Raw genomic sequence first — 23,839 nt, 5'->3', positions numbered from 1 at the left:
GGAATAAATGTATGACCCTTAAAATTACTAATATGAACACTACTGGAAAAGGAAAAGCATTTGAAAGCAATATATTTACAAGATGTTAGCGCTATTGAGGGCAAGTTTGTAGAGGCTTGTAATAATGCTGTTAGTCTTACTAACATTTTCTTGGGATGTCTCTTGATTAAATCAAGAATCAGAAAGAAGGCCAAATAATTTTAGGAAGTTGTGAGACAATATTTGAAGTGTAAACATTTGATTTAATCATCTGTGGCAGTTTCAAAGTGTAATGGTCCAACTGTGAATATGACTGCTGTTATGTTGTTCAATATGACAACCATGACCCAAACTCATGATCTGTGATCTGGAGAAAGTGGTTATCTGTGGGTAATAATGTAGGTCCCACTAAAACTGCTTAAAACAGTTCCTTTTGCCACTGTGTTACAGCAAGGCATTTAAGCTATGAATCTATGACTTGGCAGCAGCAGAGCATGAGTTAATGCTGCCGTTGCTCACACCCTGCTTCCCCCCCTCCCCTGCCACCAACATATGATACGAGCTCATCAAGCCATGCCCCTGCTCACCTTGCCCCCAATTATCCCAGCCTCTCCAGGTGAAACAGCTCTGCAGGCCATGTTCGACACTCCTGCCTCACACTACAGAGAAAGATCTCCTCCTCACTACTAGGAAGGGTCTAACCGTTTCAGAGGAGCTGATAAATAATTCAGGAGTCACGTGATCACTCCCAGTACAGATCAGCTGCACCTCTTTAATCCTTGCAGTCCTCCAAAAAATACCAATTTCCTCAGTCTCTTCAGTCTTCAGCATAGCTCTTCAACACAGCTATGGAAAGATTGGGAACCTGGGAGTCTTCATTCTTCCTACCAGAACTTGTGTAGCTGAGCTACTGCATACAGGAGTTTATACTAGGTAGAGGTACACCAATACATCAGTTTAATATCGGATCGGTATCGTTATGAAGAAAATTGTCTATATTGGATATTAGCCCTATGGGGCCGATAATTTGGCCAATAAATGCATGTGCTGCGTACAGCCACAGTGCAGCATGAAGCAGAGCCAGCAGTGTGGAGAGCTGCCTCCAGCTGGTAAGTTGGAAAGGGAGGGGGGAGGGAAGGGGGCATGGGGGACATGAGATGGAGTGCAGCTCATGGGGTGGGGGCAGCTCCCACAGCTGTTTGAACCCCAGAAGGGAATGTCCCCAGATCTGCACGGTGCAGGGTGGGTGGCAGTTGCGTGGAGCCAGAGCCGATGCTTCGCGGGGCTTTTCTCACTGGGCATTAGACTTGGAGCAGGCTCTGGCAGCGCTGGGAAGAGGCTGCAGTCACCCCAAATTTCACTGCAGCTCTGCTCCCAGCCCTTCATTACCACCCAGCACAGACCCGGCTCAACGTCCTGCCTCTATCCAAGCGCCAGGAAAAGCCACGGCTGAACCAGGTGGTGGGCAGTGGCTGGGAGCAGAGTTCTGGTGAAATTTGGGATGACTGCAGCCTCCTCCCAGTGCTGCCAGAGCGTGTTCCGAGCCCAGCCCCCAGCAAGAAAAGCCCCGTGCAATGCCAACTCTGGCTCCACCCTGCAGCTGCACCGCATGCTATGCAGAATCGGGCACACATCCCCCACCCCACCTCCAAGCAGGCACAGGGTGAGCTGCCCCCACCCCATGAGTCACGTCTATCCTGCACTGCCCCCACCCCCCTGGGCAGCACCTACCCTGCCCCCTCCCTCACAACAGGGGGCATTGATCTGCCCCCCTCCCCCACCCACACAGGACTTACCACCTGGAGGCAGCTGTATTGGATCTGTATCGGCTGATATGTCTTCTTAAGTATCGGCTATCGGCCCCCAAAATCTATTGGTGCACCCCTAATACTAGGTATTGGTATACCACTGCATAAAATTTGTATAGCATTACAACACCACCATTATTTTAAAAGCTTCGTCATCCAACCAGATCAGACATCTAAAAGTTACACCACCCCTAATTTGATGGCATTAGTCAGTAACCTCTCTCTACCAGTCCTCTAAAACTGCTAACACTCATGAAGCTGAACCAGTGGTAGCACTAAGACAACTTTTTTAAAAGTAGGAAAAGCTTACTCTACCCCTCCCCACTCCTGAGCAGAAGAGGATGGGAGGATAAATGGTTGTCTTCCAAGAGGACCAGAATCTAACTGGCATGCAATAACTGCTTCATTAGAAGGGTATTAACATAGAAACCATCAACTGTGATAAACAGGTGGCAGTGCTGGTGAACATACTGACAAGGTGCCAGCGGCCATGGACCCTTTTTCTACCAGGACGCGTATCCACTACAAAATATAAAAATACTAAAGGAGCTATAGAAAAAGGAACCAAAGAAGACTGGATGCCATATGGAATGAGTGCCAGGCATACCGCACTCTTGAAAAATATAGTAATAAGCAAACAAAGCATTTGGCTGTGACTTTATTGACTACATGCGCTTTTTAAAGTACAGCCTCCTACTTTGAAAGGAAAAAGAGGAACGAGATGACAACTGTGGGTGGGGGGGAGAGGGGGGGGGAAAGAGTGTATTTCTGGGCATGGTCTCATATCAGAGCATTCAGGTTTTTCAGTTTGGATCACTGTTACAGTTTACACTAGTAGACTGGTAGTGATAAGGGGAGGGGGAAGTTACATGGTGCCAGAAGGGCATGTAGTGTTTTGAGCCCTGCCAGGGGCTAGTATCACAATGCTGGCAGGCAGCGGTTGAGAGGGCCAAAACCTGGTGATTGAGGTAGCCTGAAAGCCAGGAGGGCTGAGGGCCAGAGGCCCAAAGTCCAAGAGAGGCAAAACTAGAGCCCAAGAGGACACGACTAAGGCTGGTGCCCAGAAGCCAGGGCTGGTGTAATGGGCCTAGGCATAAAAGATCCAGCTAGAGCAGAGGGGCAGAAGACAGGAAGGCCAAGGCCCCAATAAGGTTGGAGAGGCCTATGGCGGCCTGGCATTCACTTGTGGGTAGAGTGCCCTACCTAAATGATGACTGTTAACACCCACGAAGCATGGGCCTGGCTATAGGGGAAGTTAGAGCTATGAATTAGCCCTTAAGACAATCAGTGCACTCAAGCAGATGGACCTGGAGGGTCCCACCTAGCGCCTGAAGACAGGTCAGGGATCAGTGGGTTCAAAAGGAAGCTGCATGGCCACCAGGGGTACAATGTCCCACCCCTGGGGCCTGGCACCTGTTGCAGTGCCATACAAGTACTATGCAGCCATGCTTCCTCTAACCTGAGTAGGAAGAGAGAGATAAAAGACAGAGAATGAACTAAAATATGAACGCAAAAAAGCTGAAATGTTGAACATACACTGTGCAAGTTGGCAAACAGGAAGATTGCTTAGACCTGTTCAAAATGGCCAATGACAGCAGAAAGTGTCCTACATGTTTTCTGCAAGAGACTGCAATGCCAGCTGTCATTTAGATCAGTACAAATCATGGATCTACTCAGATAGAGAACTATTAGGGGGTCAAAAAAAAAAAAAAAAAAAAAAAAATCACATCCTAAAAGTTACCATTGCTGCAAATGAGAGCTTCAGAGTACTAGTACGCAAGTTTATATTACTATTTATGGAAACCAAGACTACAAACTGTTGGGTCCCACTTTTTTTGTAACTGACACTAATAGGCTAGAGAGTACACATGCTTCTATTAGCATAGTGGGTAAATGGGTTTTCCCCACTCTAACAGATTCATGCAAGCAGAATCTCCTATTCAACATAAAATGAAAATGTCGGCAGGATATCCTTCCACATGATAATCCCCTACTTGACATGCAATGACATTATCCCACCAAAGCTGGAGACAAATTGTAATTCCTGTTGTAATTATAAGGTTTAATGGAAAAGGGGGATGGCTAGGTATAGAGCAACTATTCCCACCAGGACTCTTGAGGGTGCAAATGGTACAGCCACATGCCATTTATGCAATTGAGACACCATGCTGTGATTCAACCCAAAAGAGACAAGAATCAAAAGATCACAACTGTGCAATTTAAAAGGGTCACGTGAATAATACACCGACTCCATTTTGATTTTTTTTTTTTTTTTTTTAATGGCTTCAATTTGTTCCAGGTGTTCCATTACACAAGACATTTGCTTTTCTTTCTTTTTTAAGTTGATCCAGCAGGCTAGCTTTTAGCACAAGACAAAATATCATTTAAGTAGTTTTAAAAACAGCAGGTAATGGAAAGTTTATCTTTTTAATCTTGAATAATTTAATTAGTGATGAGAAAGACTAGATTAAAACTTGTAACATTTCCTAAAAAATGTTACATGTAGAAAATCCTGATTAGGCATTGCATAAATCTTTTAAGTCTAATGAACTTTCAAGATCTGAACTCTGCAGCTAGTAATTGGTAACAATGACTTAAAAAATGTAAGTCCTAGACAAGTGATTACATACAATACCATTAGTGTAGTAGATTGATACAAGTATTAAATCTTGCCTGCAGACACATTTGAGGAGTCTTTTTATAATTCTTGAATGCATCTTCCAGACTGAGAAAGTTAATACAGTATTCTATAACAGCCAATGAAAACTGAGTTTTGGAAACTAGGATTATGTAGAAAGTTTACGGATTTTTTCTTCTTGACAGGTCAAATATACCACTAAAATTATGCTGCATAAGACCAAACTACTGGTTCCTAACGTGCGAATCCTGCAAATTACTGATGGCAAGAACCACAGGACTTCCACTGAATTTTTGCTGTGTCAAAGTCTGGAGCAACTGCCAGAATAAGACAGACCATGTAGGATTCTCTGCAAAAAAGCCATTCTGCACCTATTCCTGGGCTGGTGGGGAACTCCTAGTGATAGACTCAGGCCTGCTGCCACCATCCTCAGCTAAGTGCCTCTCCCTTCCCTCTCTCCCTCCGAAGAAGTCAGCTGGGAACAGTGGCAGTGGTGGATATGGGAAGAGAGGTGCCACTGGGCCTGGAGGGGAAAAAAAAAAAGGTGGGGGGGGTGAAGCAAGAAGAGGAAGGGGGAAGGGGCGTTCTTACCCAATTCAGGGATTTAAAGTACCCTAGCTGCTACTCCCAAGGCATGGATTTGTAAAAGGGGATGCAACCACACCACTACATCCCCTCTGGGTCCATCCCTGTGCATAACAGATCTAATCGGTATGCACAAAAGAGGGTTTACAGTATACACATCATGACGAAGGGACAACTGGAAGTTATGACAGGAGTGACAGGGATGCTGTGCATGGAAGGCTGTCTCCAGATACCCTGCACTGATTCTCCAATGCAAATCTTGTGTTGGTGTCCTGCATAAAAATAGACTACATTTTTAACTCGTATAGTATTACCATCCCTAGATGTTACACATGCTATTAATGCTAAAGGCTTACTGTGCAGTAAAACACTGCATAGCAAGCCTTAGGGCCATACAAAGCTTTGGACTGCAATTCGGATGCTGAATCTACAAATCAGAATCAAATCACTACCAGCTTTAGGCTTTCCGAATTGATTCAGAAAAGATTCAGCGATAGGGTATAATGGGAAAAAAAAAAAATCAATGAAATATCTATAACTTTGTTGTTTTTTTGGCTGATTTGGATGAAATTTGCAGGGTGGTAGCTACTGCTGAGGGCATGAAGCCTGCCAAGTTTCGAGGGGTGAAGGGGTTTCTGGGAAGCTGCACCTCAAACGGCTGACAAGCAAATTTCATGACATAGGTGACAGTGCGTGTTCAAGGCATGGGGCGGGGGATGAAAACTGCAGGGGTGATAGCCCCTGCTGTGGCCACAAAGCCTGCCAGCTGTCAAGGAGATTGGTACAGGGGGAGTCTGGGTTCTGGGGCCCTGCACCTCTGGCCGCAGGCAGGCAAAACTCGTGACATGGGTGCTTGTGTGTGTGTGTGTGTGTGTGTGTGTGTGCGCGCGCGCGCGCGCGGCAGCGTACCCCCGTGAGGCCTCCTCCTCCCCTACAGCCTTGGTCCAGTCCACCACTGTAAATGACAGCAGGTCAAAGTAACTTAGCTGGCTCAACACCAGTAGCACCAGCAGCAGCAAAGGTAGCCAGATGGAACTGTCACAGAGCCTTTCTTTTTATAAAGGAATTGACAGCAAGAAGTAAAGATGTTGTGTTGGATATGTTCCTCATGGTGTGTGATGGCTTATCTTGTGTTTATTATGAAAGAAACAAAATAGTTAGAAAAATATATCTTAGGAAGCTTTTGGGTTGAAAAACCCTTTGTCAGGCTGAGGAAGTACGTGCAGTTGGTGTGTCTCCTGGTCCTGGATGGAAGGAATAGTAAAGAAGCCAGAGGCTGGCCTGGCACACAATGCAGGCAAGAAAGCCATTCAGTGAAAATGGGAAAATGGAGGCATTAGGGGTGAGAGACAGGCTGGGGTTGAAGGGAAAGGGGGATGTAGCAGCACAGGTAAGAGTGCAGAGGGGAGTCAGATGTCCGAGTTTTGCCTGCCTGTGGCCAGAGTTGCAGGGCCCCAGAACCCAAACTCCCCCTGCAGTTTTCACCCCCCTGTGCCTTAATACACACATGCTGTCACCTATGTCATGTCATGAATTTTGCTTGTCAGCAGTCTGAGGTGCAGTTTCCCAGAAACCCCTGCAACTATCTTCTTGAAACTTGGCATGCTTTGTGGCCTCAGCAAGAGCTAGGTTCTCATCCCTGCAAGGTTCAACTGAATCAGCCAAAAACACAAAAAAGTTATAGATATTTCATTCAGACCCCATTATACCCTATGGCCGAATCACAATCTTTTCCGAATTGATTTGGCCAAATTGAATTAGAAAAAACAATTCAGATCCCCAAATAGAACTGGACGAATCCAAATCGAATAGTTGCCTATTCGCACAGACCTAGTAAGCCTTCCCTGGGAGCACATCTACACATGCTCCCTCTTGCGAGCAAATCTGCTCCCAATGGTAGCAGCCTAGTACAGGGCTGTACCTACCCTGCTCTGGTCCCTTGCAGCAGCCAGGGAGAACTCCAGGCTCACCCAGGGAACTCAGGGGCTGATCCTGATGCACACAGGGCCAGAAGAGCTCTGATGGCTGCAGTGGCAGCTGTCTACTGACCCTGTGCACAATCAGGAAGGGGTCCTGATGTGCACAGGGCTGGAAGACAGCTGCCACTGCAGAGCTCACCCAGCCCCATGCTCATGGGGACATGACTCATGCCCAGAGAGGCTTCCCCAAGCAGCCAGGGGCTAGCTGGGAGCTGTCCCGCCTCTGAGGCAGCTCTTCACAAGCCCCCAGCTGGGCAGGGAAAATCCCCAAGTAAAGCATCACTGTCTATATATGCACACTATTTACTGAGCAGCAAATAATGTTACTGTGCAGTTAGCTCCCAAGGGATTTCCCCATCCAGGCAGAGGCTGGCTGGGAGCTGCCCCAGAAGCGGGACAGCTCCTGGTCAGGCCCTGGAAAAGCAGGGAGCTCCCTAGTCCTTGTGCTGCACTGCCATGGGATTAGAGGGAACATTTTTCCTGAACTGAAACTGGTTAAAAAAAGGTAGCAAGCAAAGAGTAGGGCTAACTAATCACTTTAAAGGATGGAAAGATATCAAAAAAGTGGGGCCCAGCAGCATTCTGTGCAGGGCCCAGTTTTGAGGGGGTTTTTCCAACTGTTTCATCAATGATTTGGAAATGGTGCTGCACAGCAAAATGTCTAAGTTTGCAAACGATACCAAATTATTCTGGGTAAATCAAATTGTAAGCCAACGGAAAGGAGCTACAAAAAGATCTCACCAAAATAAGTAAGTGGGTTAAAAAAAATGGCAGATAAACTTCAACATTAAATGCAAGGTAATGCATATGGGGAAAATAAACAGCTATACATGTACAATGCTGGGTTCTGAACTAGCTGCTACAGTCCAGGAGAGAGACCCTGGAGTCACTGTAGCTAGTTCTGTAAAAATACTAGCTTAAAAACGGACAGCAGCAACCAAAACAAGCCAATAAAAAAAAAAGTGTTGAGCACTGTTAAGAAGAGAATGGAAAACAAAACAGAAAACATCATCATGACATCATACACATCCATGTTGCTCCTATATCTTGAATACTGTGTGCAGTTCTGTTCTCCACATCTCAGAAAAGCAGAATTAGTAAAGCAACAGAGAAGGGCAACTGGAGTGGTCAGGGGTATGGAGCAGTTGCCCCTTCTGTTTAGAAAGAAGGCTGGGGGGTGAGGGGGAAAATATAGTAGAGGTCATGTAAAATCATGAAGGGTGTGGACAAAGTGAATGGGGAACTGTTATTTACCAAGCCCCAGAATACCTGAATTAGAGACCACCCACAGAAATTACTAGGAGAGGGGCTTAAAAACTAACAATTTTTTAAAAATAAAAACACAGAACATAAAAATGTACCTGAGGAATTAATTGCCACTGGAGACAGTAGAGGAAAATAGCATAAGTAGGCTCTTTAAGGATTCATGGATGATAGATCTATAAACTGTTGACCAGAACAGTTGGAGATGTTTCCTCTGGAACTTATAAACCAAGAACAGTGGATGCCAGGGAGAGTAATAAAGGGATAGATCACTCTAGATACATCTAGTTCAATGCTCTCCCTCTAAAACATCCACCTCTGTCACTGTCTGAGAAGTTACCAGGATGGATGGACCATTGGTCTCAACTAGTATGGTCCTTCCTATGGTCTTATGAAATAATGCTGCCCTTTATGGTAACTAGACTGTTCAGTACACAAACTACACACTTTATTCATGTATTACACAATGCTTTGTAAGGCATTGCTGGAACTCTGGTCATAAGGATTTTTTTTCCCTTTCTTCTTTCCACTGGAAGCAGATTGTGGTTATTAGTTACCTTTTCCCAGTGCTGCTTGTATCTCCCTTGTGTTAAGGTTTTGTGCAAAGGCAAAAATCTGGGCCTCTGGATATAAAACCATTAGCCTCTATTGGTGGAGATATTTGCATTTCTCACAATAAATCTGGCAATAGTGCACAGAACTAACTATACCAGTTCTGCCTCTATAGTTGACAGACACATGAGGTCTACTACATGAAGCAATGTCAAAACTCCTGACTGCAGCATTATTTGTAAACCTGCAAGATTAAACAGGCTGTATCTATTCTTACTTGTCACCAAGTACTGTTTTACATGAAAAACAAACAAACAAACAAACAACAACAAAAAACCAGGAAAATGAGTTCCTATCTCTCCATGTATATAGTTATCAAATCTAGCACTAGTTTGAACATTAAAAAAAATTATGTAATACTATTAGGGCCTCATCAAATGTCCAGTGATGTTTATAGGACTTTCCATATATTCAGTGAAGATCAAGCCTTTTATCATTATAGATACTGAATAAAAATCATTTAAAGATTTAGCTCAACCATATCAGCTTTTCAATGAGCTGATTATAATGGATAACTTGTAGGTAAAAGTTTGTAGAGAAAAAGTCGGTCATGAAATAAAATACATAAAGGAATATTAAAAACCTGACAGCTGAGAAAAAAAAAAAAAAAGACTAGCCATGACAACCAGAAAAAAAAAAAAAAAAAAAAGAGATGAAAAATGGCAATGATGTCCTAGTAAAATTCTTAGAACAAATTTATGAAGGAAGGGATGAAAATAATTGGGGAAAAAAAATCAACTGCCAATTGTGCTGAACAGGACATTGGACTTTGCAACTGAATATTGAGACAATATTCAATACAAAATACAATGGCAGCAAAGAAAAAAAATAAAAAAAAAAAGTGAGAAGACTCTAATAAGATTCAAGTGAATAAAAAAAGAAATAAGAATAATATTGGAAGTATTTGCTTACAGAAGCCTTATGAATGTACAGGTAAGTATGCTCAATTTCCTCCTTTTAAAAGGAGAAGGAAAAAAAAAGAAATCTCCACAGTATTAGTAACAGGAATTTAAGATTCCCTAAAGCCCAGAAGTCGTCAGTTAATATTCTATCGATATTCATTCCTATTCTAGTTCCAAACCTTTTCTTACTTTCTACACAAAGGCCAACGTTTTATTGCTCTAAAACCTGAGGAGTTCTCCAATACTGAATTGGTTTCACTTACTTGCAGTGAGAGGCATTTAAAAATAAAACTCTCTCCCTGTAATTTTGCTGATTCACATTCACAGCTTAGCATCAGTGCACTGGTGTTTTAGCATTAAATGTGAAACCATGCTAATTCTCCTTCATACCATTCCTAAAAATACTCAGAAGTTGCAAAAAACTCTAGACTGTCACCTCAGTGCAATAAGTGACTCACGGAGCAAATAAGATTGCTTATTTGCATAGTTTTGGCATTCTGATTTCCACTAAAGAATCAGACTTTTAGCAGTTCATGGATCCAAATATATAATTCTAGTGTTATCCTTTACTGGCCCCCTAGAAAGCCAGGCACTCTACATCTCCCCTCCTCCCTCAGAAAGTACTATTTACATCTTCTGAAATACAGTATTTTTAATTCTGAGTGAAGTGAGCACACTCTCAGGGATCCCTTCGTCACCAGGCTTTAGGATAACTGCATTCCACTACCTTTGTGGTGCTCTACAGCAAGACACTGACTGCTGCGAAGTTGCTAGCAGCAACGCCCTACAGGGAATACCAATCACAGACACAGCAGTATGAGTCAGCTCAATTCTCTGTTCCAGCTCTCTCTGCCTCCATTTTCCTTCTTCCAAGTAGCACCCACTTTAATGCACAAAAACAAGTCTTGTAGCCAACTGGAAACAAACTCTCTATACATAAACAGGCTAATAGGACTCCACTGATAGTTATTCCAGTTACAGCAGTCCCCACCAGGTTGTAGAACCTCATTTATAGACTATCCCAGACTTTGTGCAACAAACTACTAGAGTTTCAAAGCAGAACACTGTCAAGTGCTTTAAGAAATCAAATCACTCAGATATTAACTCTGCTCCCCACTTTTCTGGGAAAAGTTTTCATTCACTGTACTGGACAGACAAATACTGCAGTACAGGGCAAACTCATCTCAGTTTTTCAGATTTATGTTGGTGACATCTACATTTGGTCCACAACATCTTAAACATACTTTTAAATAAGTTCTGGTGCAAGTAGAATAGTATCTTTATCTACAATTCTGGAGAGCTGATTATATGGTGCACTGAACCAGGCTCTCTGTGCTGATGTAAGCTACCATGGCCATGATAATCTTCAGGTTCCTCTGTTTACATCAGCTAAGGATCTGGCTGAGAGTATTTCTATTTAAGGGTATTTATACCCAAAAGCTTACAATAAAAATTTTTCCAACTATTTGAATTGGTATAATAAATGATAATCAAATTTATCCAAAGAACCTTGTTTGCCAGATATTACAAATGATTCAACAAGTTGTAAACTGTCCATGACAACCCAAGTAAAATGATAGAGATACCTTTATTAGAAAGTTTCTGTGAAAGATTTCTAGTGCCTTCTCACTGAAAATTGTGGTGTACAACATACAGATAGTTTCTCTCAGTGGCAGGTAATGTTGGGTAAAATTCACCCTCTACAGAAAGCCCAAGGCAAGGCTTTCCTCAGTCTTTACATCCCAATATGTGAACAGAAGCATGAGTTAAGCAGCCCCCGAGGGGAGCCTCAGCATTCTCTGCACATCACTAAGCCCTTTGCTGATCCTGAATAGGCTGCCAAATGTGTGGTCATTAGGGGCAGACAACGAAAGGAGGCACTAGGGACTGTTCTATGCACAAATCTTGCATTAATTTAAATAAAGAGATTTGTATAGATAAGACTTGGAATCTACACTGTTACAGTGGATACAAATCCTGTGTAAAAAGACAAAGGCAGACTAGCAGCTGTGGAAAGCTTAATGGAATAATTTGTTTGCATTCTGTTTTCCCCTCAAACAAAGCCCATTTATATTGGCTTTGTAAGAGGCAGAAACTAAATTTCACTTTTTAAAATATTTAAAATACAGCAATATTCAGAGCTTTTCAGTCTCCTTACTTCATCATGAGATAATTAGTTGCTTCTCACTGGGCAGGTCTACATGTGAGCATTTATTGCACAGTGACTGAAACTACTGTGCAGTATGGGCCTGCGTTTACATATGCAGGCCCATACTGCACACTAAATATGGCAACTTCACTGACTTGAGCATAAATTAGATACCTCCATCATGCAGGTATCGGATTTACACCCAATGAGTCCACACACAGCATTAATGTGCTTTAACACCTGCACCTGTAGATGTAGACCTATTCCCGCTTACTGTACAGTAAGTTACTGTGCAGTAAATTTAAAGCCGGCATAAATGCACATGTAGACATGGCCACCGTGTCTGTGTGCACTACTGTTCATTATTTGAAATTTTGTTTGGAATAAGCTTCACACAACAATGTGATGGAAATTCTCATTTCTCCATGATGGAAGAAACAAAGAGGTAAGGACTGGAATGTTCATTTAAAGTGGTGCTCCTTGTTGTCTTGGCAACCATTTAATAAGCTTTGCATTTATTTTTCACCAGAACCAGTGCAAGGTTTGTTATTGTTATAAGGATCCTACTGTATAAGCCACAGGAAAGGATCCATTAATATTTCTATTCTAAATCCCATTTTTCATGCAATGGTAAATTATCTGTACAAGTACTATTCTGGACTATAGCTACACATGCAGAACAGCAAAAAGAAATTTATACTGTTGATACTGGAAATAAAATTTGAGAGCCAGTCCTACTCCGAGTCAGTGAGCATACTGCCATTTATTACAGTGGGACAGAATTTGGTCTCCGATTCCTCACAAAAACATGGATGCTCAGAGAGACACATTCACTCCAGTGCCTCTCTTATACGCGGTAGGTGCATGTGGGAGGACAGGGAATTGGCTTCCCCTCTCCACTCTCGTTGGAGTAAAATACAAGCTATATCAGTCTTGAAGGGGGTAAGCCACAAGCTTCTATGGAAGATGTGAAGAAATGTTTTAAATCACATTTCCATCCTTGGGCAACCATTAGAAGGGCATACATTAAAAATATTTACATCATGGCTGCACCTAGAGACCTCAGTTTGGTGGTGGTTCCCAGCATACTAGGACAGTGCACATAAGTGACAAGCCCCTCTTCAAAAGGTTTCTGCGTTTTATGCACTTGGAAGGCTTGGTTTTAATTCTAAAAACTCCTGCCTTTTGAATATTTCAGGCTAAAGCTCATCATTTAATCACATTTTACCTTATGTACCCTGAGGCCTACTGTAATTTCACTAGGATAATGTTCATGATGACCACTGTATTAGTTACCCAAATCCTGACAGATTCAAGTTTCAGTCCTAAATGTGCAGAGTCAGCAGTTTCCCTCAAAATGTTAACTGCTTGCTGGGAAATCACTCCTCATCTCACTACAGACTCAAGTGGCACAGCAGAAATAAGGTACTCCAACATTTTATTAACACAGTTTTCTTTTCATGGCACATTAAGGGAGGGCACATTGGAGTCTTGCTTGAACTGCCCCAGAGGCCAGTGTGAGACTTACACAAGTACTGAAGGTAGAACTTGGCCTGGAGTGCCAGCTCTACTACTGGATTTTCCATGTTTTTCATGTTTAAGAGACTCCTTAATGCTCTTTGAACATAGATTTTTAAGGTTTATTGTTTAGAGACCAAACAGTGCTAGAAAATACATTCATTACTGCTTGTCAGAGTTGGTGATGAATTCCAGTCACATACAATTAAGCTGTAATTCTGCACAATGACAGACTAAACAGGACTGTCTAGACACAAGAAAACCCCACACAGCTAAAAATACAATTCCTAGAGAATATTTTCCTACTGGATGTTATAATCTTTCTACTGGAAAAAACCCCAGTGAGCTGAATAATCTGACTCCAGGAATTTAAATGAAAGTAGAGGATTTGCTTAATTATTCATGCAATGCTATCAAACAGTTATGTCCAAGATGACACTTAGCTGGTGAAAATCCAATGTTTCTGCTAAATTAAAAGCAAAAATTGTTTTTTTTTTAGTTGAACTAAATTAGACATTTGCAAATTAACAATTATGTTTACTGTATATTTAATTCTGCAAAAGGTAAGTCATGCAAATTTTGCACATCCAAGTGCTCCTACTGCAACAATAGGAAATCTGGTTTATGATAATTGATAGTTAAACAAAATTGTAAGATATGTTTTTTGGGCCTCATTCTGCTTCAAGGGAATTCAGTGATTCAGAACCAGGACCTGGATATTCACACCAAGTTCTTGCACTTTCTACTGTCTACCAAACTAGAGGGATAAATCCAAACAGCTACCAAGTTTTTCTAAACGTATAAAATTTATGGATACTTAGTTGTTGACCTGCTTAGAGATAAATGTTGCAAGAGAAAGAAGTTACAGAATACATTCCATTACATTATCCAAGTCTAACAGTCAATAATATAATGCCAGCAAGACATCAGGATCTCTTTGTTAGTTCATAATATCTGGCTCAAAAAGTCTGCTGTACTAGCAAAATACAGCATTTCATAAATCACCACAAGCACACACAGAAGTTCTTAAGAGAAGTAATTTTAGTGTAATTTAGCCAATATTATGATGCATGTACAGCTATACAGATGCCTACAATTATTTCTCCAGTGAAAGCAACCTGTATTCTTTTAAGAACATCATACCATGTTAACTTAAAATCAAGATTAATTTCATACATGCTCAAACAGAACATCGATGTTCAAATGATGTTTAGAAATCTGCCAAACATTAGTTGCTTTTGAAATGACAGCAGAATCAATTCTGTTTCACAAAATACCAAATTTTTTTTGTATACATCCTCATGAAGAAGACACAGAAGGTCTTCAAAACAGCTTCAGGTACCTAGCTGAAGAGGGGAAATGGGGCTCAAGTCACAGGAAGCAGGATCCTCATCTACCAACCACCTCTGGCAAAATCAGCTGGAAGCTGTACTAAACTCTATGCGAGGTACCCCTGCAATCTGGGGATCCTGCTTTGATGGATGGCAAAGGACCTTGGAACTGGTCCAGAGTTGCCTCTGAATTCTCCTGAAGGTCATATATTTCTTAATGAAAGTAGAAGGGCTGAAAATCCTTTTCACTCCAGAGGAAAGAGATGCAAGCATGCCTGAAGTGTCCCAAACCAGTAATTTGCTAAACAAAGCCTGTAAAGCAATAACTAAATTTCAAGGATAGAGACAAAAACTTGCTAGGCATTTCTGCCCCCACCTTTCTAAAAATGTTTTTAAAAGGTGAAAACAAACAAATGGGGCCCCATGTATTATTAAAAAGGATTGGTTCCTGGCTATCAATTTAATTTAAGCCCAAGTAAGGAGTGCCAAAAGTCACCATTCAGTGATGTATTTGATATGAGCTGGTAGGCGACAGCCTTTTCCTTAGGGTCCCACCATTTCCATCTCACAAAGCCACCATCTTTGCTACAGGAGCAATCACAAATAGCCATGAGTGGATGAGTATGGAAATATTTCCACTTTCCTGCCCCCACACAGAGGTTCATCTAAGTCAGGACAGTGGCATACTTAAGACTGGGCTGTACCTGTTCTGATAAGATGCCTCCAGCCCCCAGGGCCACTAACCTGTCCCCTATCCTTAAAGGTCAGTTCAGTCAGAGAAATGAGTTGTGTCTAAATCTCAATAGCATCCAAATATCTATGTGTTACAGGTGTTTTGAATATAGTATTGTGCATGCACAAAACATGGGGTTTAGTCATCTTACCTTAAAAACTCACTATCAAAATATATTGCATCAGAATATTTTATTATTTGACGCAAGAATATGTCTAATGCTTATTTTTAAGACGGAATATAATCATTCTAGACAAGAGGTTAAAAACTAGAATTAGGTAATGCAATATTTCTTTTATGTAAAATTAAAAAATTAAATGCATACAATAGTGCAAACATCAATAGAAAAAGGGAAGAGAAACCTCACCTCGAACTTCAGGAGAGAATCTAGCCGAATGGCGTGAAACAAAAAGTTTCAGTTCCTGATCCAAGTTGCATTCAATCAGATTTGTGTCCCATGAGCGAATTCCTAAAATTCAAAATACAAAAATATATATAAATTTGACATTTATTTTAAAATTTTTCAGTTGAGTATTTCTTGATTCTCATTCATAGTATCTACTCAGTCACCCCATTGGAACATCATTCTAAGAATAACTTATTTGACCTTACTACTGAATTACTCAGCACGTAGAAGTATTATGGGATATGTAGTGATAATATGTGCTCCTGATTTGACTTGCTTATTAATAAAACTGCTTTTCTTTATCATTAGCTGAAAAGCTATGTTTTTCAGGGGTTATTTTATCTACAATAAGACCATTGTATTTCTTCCCCAGAAAGGAAAAGTATCATCAGTTCGCACACAATCCATAGAGGTGCACTGATACAATCAGTCAAATATTGGATTGGCACCGATATAAAGAAAATTGACTATATTGGTAATCGGCCTGAAGTGGCTGATAAATGCCCGTGTGCACAACCACAGTGCAGCACGCAAGCAGCAAAGAGCACAGCCCTGCAGTGTGGAGAGCTGCCTGCAGCTGGTAAATCTGTTCTGGAAGGGGAGGGGGAAGGAAGGAAGAAAGGGGGGTGCAGATTAATGTCCCCGGCAATGAGGAAGAGTGGTGCTGGGACTGGGTTATGTGCTGCCCAGCTGAAGCAGGCAAGGGAGAGAGCCACGGCTCATCCACGGAGGAGGCGGCAGCTCCCACTGCTGCGCATTGTTAATCTGGGAAGGCATGAAGGGGGGAGGGGGGGAAGGGGAGTTCCCTCAGATTTGTGCAGGGCAGGTTACAGCTGCAGGCTGAAAAAAAGTTGGGGCTGCCTTGTGCTTGGGGTGGGCAATGTTGGGAGGGAGCTATGGGAGGGGGGGACTGCAGCCACCCCAAATTTTGCTGTAGCCCCCCCATAGCCTCCTCCCAGTACCACAGCCTACCCAGAACACAGTACAGCCCCATCCCAAACCTGCAGCCTGACCAGCCAGAACAGATCTGGAAAAACATGCCACTTCCCCTCACTCTCCCCCTGAATGAGCCATAGCTCAGTTCTGCACCCTCAGCTCCCCGGCTGAGTGCCTACCCCAGTCCCAATCCCTCTCTCACCTTGGGGGGGGGGCAGTGTTAATCTGCCCCCCCCATACCCCTTTCCTCCCCTCTCCCCTTCCACCACAGACTTACCAGCTGCACACAGCTATATCAGAAGTCAGATCAGTATTGGCCAACATGTCTCCTTAAAGATTGGCTATCAGTACCGGCCCCCAGAATGTCTATCGGTGCACCCCTAGTAATCCAGTATTAGCATATTTCTTGATGAGCAAGTTATATTAGCTATGACCTCTCTTGTATTTTAAAGTTAAAATAAGTTTTTATTCATTTTATCCCTAAAGTTCCAAAATTCTTGGTTTCCAAATAGAAAAAGATTACAGTCAATCTTTTCTTTATTAAAAAAAATAAAAACCAAAACTTTGAACCCATCTATCTAGTGTTTTTCCCCCTCCAGCTATTTATAGAATGAGATTCATGATACATGGATAGTACTGAAACGTATGCTTTCAAAACATGCATAAAAAAAATATTGAAGTGTGATTGGGAAAAGGTGACTGGTTTAAGCATCATAGGAATGCGGTAACCAAATAATGAATATAATAGTCTGGGATATTATGTTAAAACTCATGTTTTGCTTTAAAGAGTTGTAAACATCTGTACAGACAAATAGTTTACAATAAGATCTAGCCACTGCCATCTTAAAAAAGCATTTAGAACTCCACCCCCCCCCCAGGGGGTATTTAGAAACTGGCCAAGCTGAACAGCAAAATCAGGGGAAGGCATGAGGGTTGAGAAGAGTGTCTCTCCTTTTCAGAAGCCCATCCATGCAACTGTCAAGTCTTTGTAGTCTTTAGCAATGGAGGGATTGCTTGTAGGATGAGGAGCTAGTGTGGATGTGGCCAAGTCATCAACATGACGCTCCACCCCCCTCAGCATTTCTTCTGAAAAATTCCACTATAGTTTCATACTGCTATTTTAGTTTGAGCATCAATTTGTTCCTCACTCTCTACCGAAGCAGGGGAAGAAAAGGAGTTTGACTTTGGGGGGGAGCCATGATGGGGTACAGAAATAAAGCAGAGAAAGAGGAGCCACAGGAAACTACTCAGTTGTCAGCACTTTCCATAGCTGGCCTGAAACATACAGGTTTGAAGCTGGAATTCTTCATACACCTCTGAGGATCTTTATTTCAAGACCCTTCCCCTTGGCCAATTCCACAGGCCCTAGAGAGAGAAAACAAAAAACCAAACCAAAAAAAACCCAACAACAACCCATCTCTAGTACAGGGATCAGCAACCACATGTGCCAGAGCGAGGCCATTTTCCTCAGCACAGCACAGCCGACCTGGATGCTGGACAGCTTCTGCCAGCAGCTTCCCAGAGCCCAGGCACAGCTGCATGGGGCTCTAAAGTTCTGGCACCAGTTCCATGGCTGCAGCAGCTGTCATGCACCTCTGGGTGCATGGCCAGGAAGGGGTCTGGGGCAGCACAACCCTGGCTCCTCCCCCACTGTCTGCCCAGAGGCATGGACCTAGTGCCAGGGCCGTGGAGCCCAACACAGCTATTTGCAGCCTTCCAGCCGCCTGCTACAGCTGCCCAGAGCCTGGGCCAGCTGTGGAAGGCAGCTGGGAGACTGCAAACAGCTGCGCTGGGCTCCAGAGCCCTGGCACTGGCTCTGGTGGCAGTGGCAGCTGCATACATGGCTCACAGTGCATAGTATAGAAGGGGCTGGGGCAACACAACCCCAACCCCTCCCCTGCTGTCCACCAGGAGGCACGCGTGCAGCTACTGCCAGCAATGAGGACTGGGCCTCTTGCAGCTCCCCCCATTTCTGGCATGCCAAGTTGAGGCATGGCTGGAGGTTGGGGTGATTTTTGCACTCCAGCCAAAAACACTGCCAACCCCTGGTCTAGTACTTCTTACAACCGCAAACCAGCTGAAATACATGTCCTCCTGCCCCACCGTTTACCTGTGATTTTTGCAAGGGACATTTAATCCTTTGTTAGCTACTCAGATGCATTACCTACTTTGTATGGTATCATAAGAACAGAGGACAGGAACAGCTCTCAAGTCCAGTCGCCTTCAGTCACATGCAACAAGAATATCCACTACTTCCCCTCTCACAAACCTCAGCCACAGTATTTCTCAATACTGTGAGAAATAACTCTAATGTACCGCATGTAGAGAAAGTCAGAAACACAACGGTACTATCAATGTCTTGCCACTACAATGAGAAGGAATGCTAGGTGAATATTTGCCTATAGAGCTGTACCAAAAATATTATCTTCCAACTACAAAGTAAGGTAACATCCACTCCCTAAAACCACTCCACTCCTTGCCAACCTGACCTAGTAGAAAGATTTTCTTCCCAACTCCAGATCTGGTCATCAGAATTAAACTCATCACAAGCAAGAAACCAACTAGAACATTGTAGGAATAGTCATCCTACAATAAAACAATAGGCATCATAGAAAACAGGTACTTTGTATGAATTTTTCTTCATGTCAGATGACATGAATATTCTTGCACTTGGACTTTGCTACTTTACAGTTAGGTAACTATACCTCTTAAAGGTATAGTTTCATAACAGCTTAAGAAAGTCCCAAGCTAAACTATGGTGGGTCCTCTCTACTACTTGAATTGTAATACTGTATGTAAACTCTGGAAGTGAACGTCAATTGTGAGCCATGGTATTTGTGTCACAAATGTATGGCTATACTGCTCTGTGGTGCACTAGAGGCAGAAAACTTGAGGGGCAGTGGTGGAAAAGGTCACTCCCAGAACATCTTCACCACCTCTCTTCTGGTTTTGGTACATGCACTTCCTTCCTTCTGTTCTAGATGAAGTCATGAAGCTTGGCTGCATACATCAAATCCATGCACTAACACATTTTAAGAATGCACTGTTTTTTTAAATGTCAGAATATTTGTAAGCAAGAATAATAGTAATAATAATAATAATAATAATAATAATAATAATAATAATAATTAAAAAAAACCAAAAACAAGACAATGCCCAAGTTCAAGCACATCTGAGAAATGCTTTTAGTGAGATTATATTGATCACGAATCACTTAGCTTAGTAATGGCAACTAAGCAAATCTTAAAATTTAAGAAGTAGACAGATGAAAACTGCTTGGACACGACCTCGGTATTCAGTAAATAAAAATAAATTATTGGTTAAAAGATGACAAAATAGCTGCACCAGATCAGTTGATAAGCAGTACATTCTCACACTGCTTTAAAATAGTGTAATTTTGTGTCTGTCATAAGGTGGCCTGAGGGTAGAGACAAGATAACAACTTCTTAGACAAGAGCTGAAGGATGTTGACTGCAGTAGTGTTGGGTAGGCATAGACTACAGAGCATTTGATAGGCCAGTTAAAACAACCCTAATTGTGATTTAACAGTGTTGCAAGGACCCAGACTCTATCCTGCCATGGAATTTATTTTGATGCAAATGGGAATTAAGCGTGGATTTATGCCAGGGATGAGATTGCAGTAAAATAAATTTACGAGACCACTCAACCTGCCAGTGTCTAAAAAAAAGGACTGAAATTTAAAAAACCCCACCAACAATGCAGAAAGCTTAAAATAAAATAAAAATACATATCATTAAGCTGCAGCTAGAAAATGCTGCTTCACAATTCAGCTTTTCTGATTAAATAGTATTTAAGTGATAAAACCAGGATTCTAAAAGAACTAAAACTAAGGATACATTAAAAGATGAGAGACTTTGGTAAATGAACAGTAGAATGGGGGTCAACCCTTTCTTTTGATGACACTGGGACGGGAAGTGTCACATGACCACGGACTACCTAACAGCAGCCTGGACACACCCACAAGTCTTAGACTGTATGCTTAAAAAAAACAACCCAACAGACAAGTATTGAAACTATTTTCTTCATATATATCCAAAAATGAAGCCTTGACCACTAGAAGATAACTTTTTCAAACAATGGAGTTACAGAGAAACAGATTTTATATAGAAGTAATATGGTCCTAAAAATGCAGTTGGTAAACCCACAAGAATCCCCCTGTTCCAAGATTTAGAGAGAATGACTCTGCATTCTTCCAAGCTGCATAGCATCAACCCATTGCTGTAGGTTAATCAGATGTCATCTTCTCCAACGGTTCTCTGCAGTTCTATATATGAATCCATACTTTTCAGTGATGATGCTCAAAAGACATACCAAGATGCCAAAGAAAAGGTTACCAGGGACTCTAAACCCTGGAAAGCCCTGGTAAGAATGGAGGGTTGAAAAAACACTATTTTTTCTAGGACTGTCAGACATCATAGATAAGAGGAGATTCATCAAGCCCATATTTGCTCCACACAAATACAGCTACAAACTCCCCAGTGTGTTAATCCAGAGCATCACAGCTCAAACATCAGACCAAGGATATCTCCAGTAGTTGAATTCCTAGTCCAATCATCTGACACCTGCAATAGTGAGATGACTTCTAATCCAAGAATTTATGAACAGACAGGGTTGCTCCTGAATATCTAAAATTTTGAGAGTTATGCTTAGTCATTTTAGGTAGCAGCAATGGAGGCTATGCAGCAGAAACTGCCCTGTAGAAGCTTCAAGAGCTTGAGTAGGATTTCTTCAGAGGAAGGGTGACATCAGATGTCTTGAGGGCAGAAGATGTATCCATTTGCTCTATTAATATTTAATCATTTAAGATGCAGCCAACATAGTTTTAATTCAGTCAAGACTTAAGAATTAGGGAAGTGCAATGATCAAGAGGCCGTAAAATTACAGAGCAACAGCATCAGCAGGTTTCAGAAGACAATGGGAGCTATAAGGATAAACAGGTACTTATGAAGGTGGTTAGCTGTGACTAGATAGATACTCCTTCACCAAAAAGAAATGAAGAATAAACCCGCAATGAAATAATAGACTAAAGCAAATGGATGGTGAAGCAACAATGGGAAGAAACAATCGGAGTCCTATTTGGACTGCTGAACCACACCTACAAAGCAGAAACATAACCAATTCCCTGTATAAGGGTCTCTCCCTAACAATGGCAATTTTCTGGGGGACAAAAACAAACAAACAAACAAAAAAAACTTTACCTTCATCGGGCCAAAATATGCTTGTGACAAAATGTTGTTAGCAAAATTCCACCCCCAAAATACATACAGGAATGATTTTGTTATTGCATAGCACTATTGTGCAATCGGAGCATTTTTGTTCTCATACACAGGAGTCCATCCTTATAAGAAACAGTATCATACATTTGCTGAATAAAAAAAATTTTAAAAAGTCAGTGATTTTCTCAGATCTTTGGATTGATCAAGTACTTTACAGAAGAAAACAAAAAGAGCAGAGCAAATAAAACAATGAGTCATAGCAGCCGGTAGCTGGGTAATGGGAAGACAGAGTGAATGTCCTGCTATTTCAATTTTAATTGCTTAAATCTTTATTGCTTATTTTAATGGGGGGCAAGGGGGCACAACCCACTACTAAGCCTATTTTCTATAAAATTCTCCAGCCAACGAAAAAGGGGGGGGGGGAAGGCAACAAAAAATTCAGTGCTGAAAGTTGGGGACAATGGAAGCAGCTGCATTCCTGCCTGGGGGCCCTTGGCCACGGAGAAAGGCAAGCCCCCCTCCCAGTGCTCTCGGTGTTGTTCTGCGGTGAAGAGACGCAGCTCGTTTGTAAGAGCCAATTCTTTTGTAAATGTCTTTTTTTCCTCCCCCCACCCTTGCCTGTGTGAACGCCCTTTGTCCGCTATGGGCTGCCATAGGGACCGCAGTGCGGACTGCACCACGCCCACAGCCGGCATCTCCGGGCAGAGGCTCCAGCGGCGCCCGGCGGCGCGCGGGGAGGCGGCTGCGGCTGCAGGACACCCCGGCGACCTCCGCAGCAGCCCCACGGGCGCGGCGCAGCAACAAAGGCGGCGCCCCCCATGCAACAAGACCCGGGGAGCAAACCGCCGCTCCGCCACGATCTTCCCCGTGTGCCGCGTGGGCGCGGCAGGGGCCCGAGCCAACTGCGCATCTTTGTGCGGGAGCCGCCGCCCCCTCCGCGCTGCTCGGTGCCCGCAGCGCCCTGCCCAGCTCCGCTCCTTTATGTCTGGAGCGGCAGCGTCTGCACGGCGGGCCGACAGCGGCGGGCCCGGGTTCCTTCTGCAACGGGAGACATGCAATAAAAAGCATCCGATGAGCACGGGCGAGGGCTCCCGGGCACAGCGGGGGGCCCCCCCACCCCCCTGCAGGGGTGACACTTGCTGACAGTGGGGCTGGGCTGGGCACTGCTGCCGAGGGCGGGCTCCCCGAGCCGGCGGGCGCGGCCCGTCCCCGCGCAGCGGGCCCTGCTGCAACCTGTGGCCGCGCCCGGCGGGCGGGCAGGGCTCCTCACCCCGCTCGATGTTGGCGATGGCGCGGCGCAGGTGCTCCTCGGTGACCAGCTCGCCCAGCACCACCAGCAGGTAGAACTTGCTGTCCAGGAAGCGGTGCGAGAGGCTGGGCGCGGGGCAGGGCTGCGGCGCCGGCAGGCTACAGCACGGCTCGGGCTCCGCTTCCACCAGCACCGTGGCCATCCTGCCCGGCCTCGCCGCCTCCTCGGCGGGCTGCAGAGCGGGGTGGGCAGCGCGGCGCGGCTCGAGCTCCGCAGCGGGCAGCAGGGCAGTGCGAAGGGCGGGGAGGCGCCGCGCTTTTATACCGAGACGCTACGGGCGGGGCGGGGGGAGGAGGAGGAGGGGACCCGGCACATCCCGGCGCGGCCGCTCTTCCAGCATCCACAGCTGATGTCATCTGCAGCAAATCATCCCCGGCGCCGCCGGAAGCGCAGGGCCGAGGTGGGCAGACAATGCCCGGGGAGGCCGGGCAAGGTGCGGGAGGGAGGCTGCGGG

General features: G+C 43.7%; 1 protein-coding gene across 1 annotated transcript in view; it reads right to left on the bottom strand.

Moving 5' to 3' along the window:
• Positions 1–23,612, bottom strand: part of MAP1B (microtubule associated protein 1B) — a 110,293-nt gene extending 86,681 nt beyond the window's left edge. The window contains exons 1-2 of the mRNA XM_006274636.3: positions 23,347–23,612; positions 15,865–15,966 (exon numbers count right to left, since the gene is read on the bottom strand). Of these exons, the coding sequence (XP_006274698.2) occupies positions 15,865–15,966; positions 23,347–23,527 (283 nt within the window). The 5' untranslated portion in view covers positions 23,528–23,612. The remainder of the gene's footprint in view (positions 1–15,864; positions 15,967–23,346) is intronic.
• Positions 23,613–23,839: the final 227 nt, after the last annotated feature.

Source organism: Alligator mississippiensis, chromosome 3, assembly GCF_030867095.1.
Source record: "Alligator mississippiensis isolate rAllMis1 chromosome 3, rAllMis1, whole genome shotgun sequence".
In the NCBI taxonomy this organism is placed as follows: Eukaryota; Metazoa; Chordata; order Crocodylia; family Alligatoridae; genus Alligator; species Alligator mississippiensis.
Note: the sequence above shows the minus strand (reverse complement) of the source record. Positions and strands in the feature narration are given on the sequence as shown.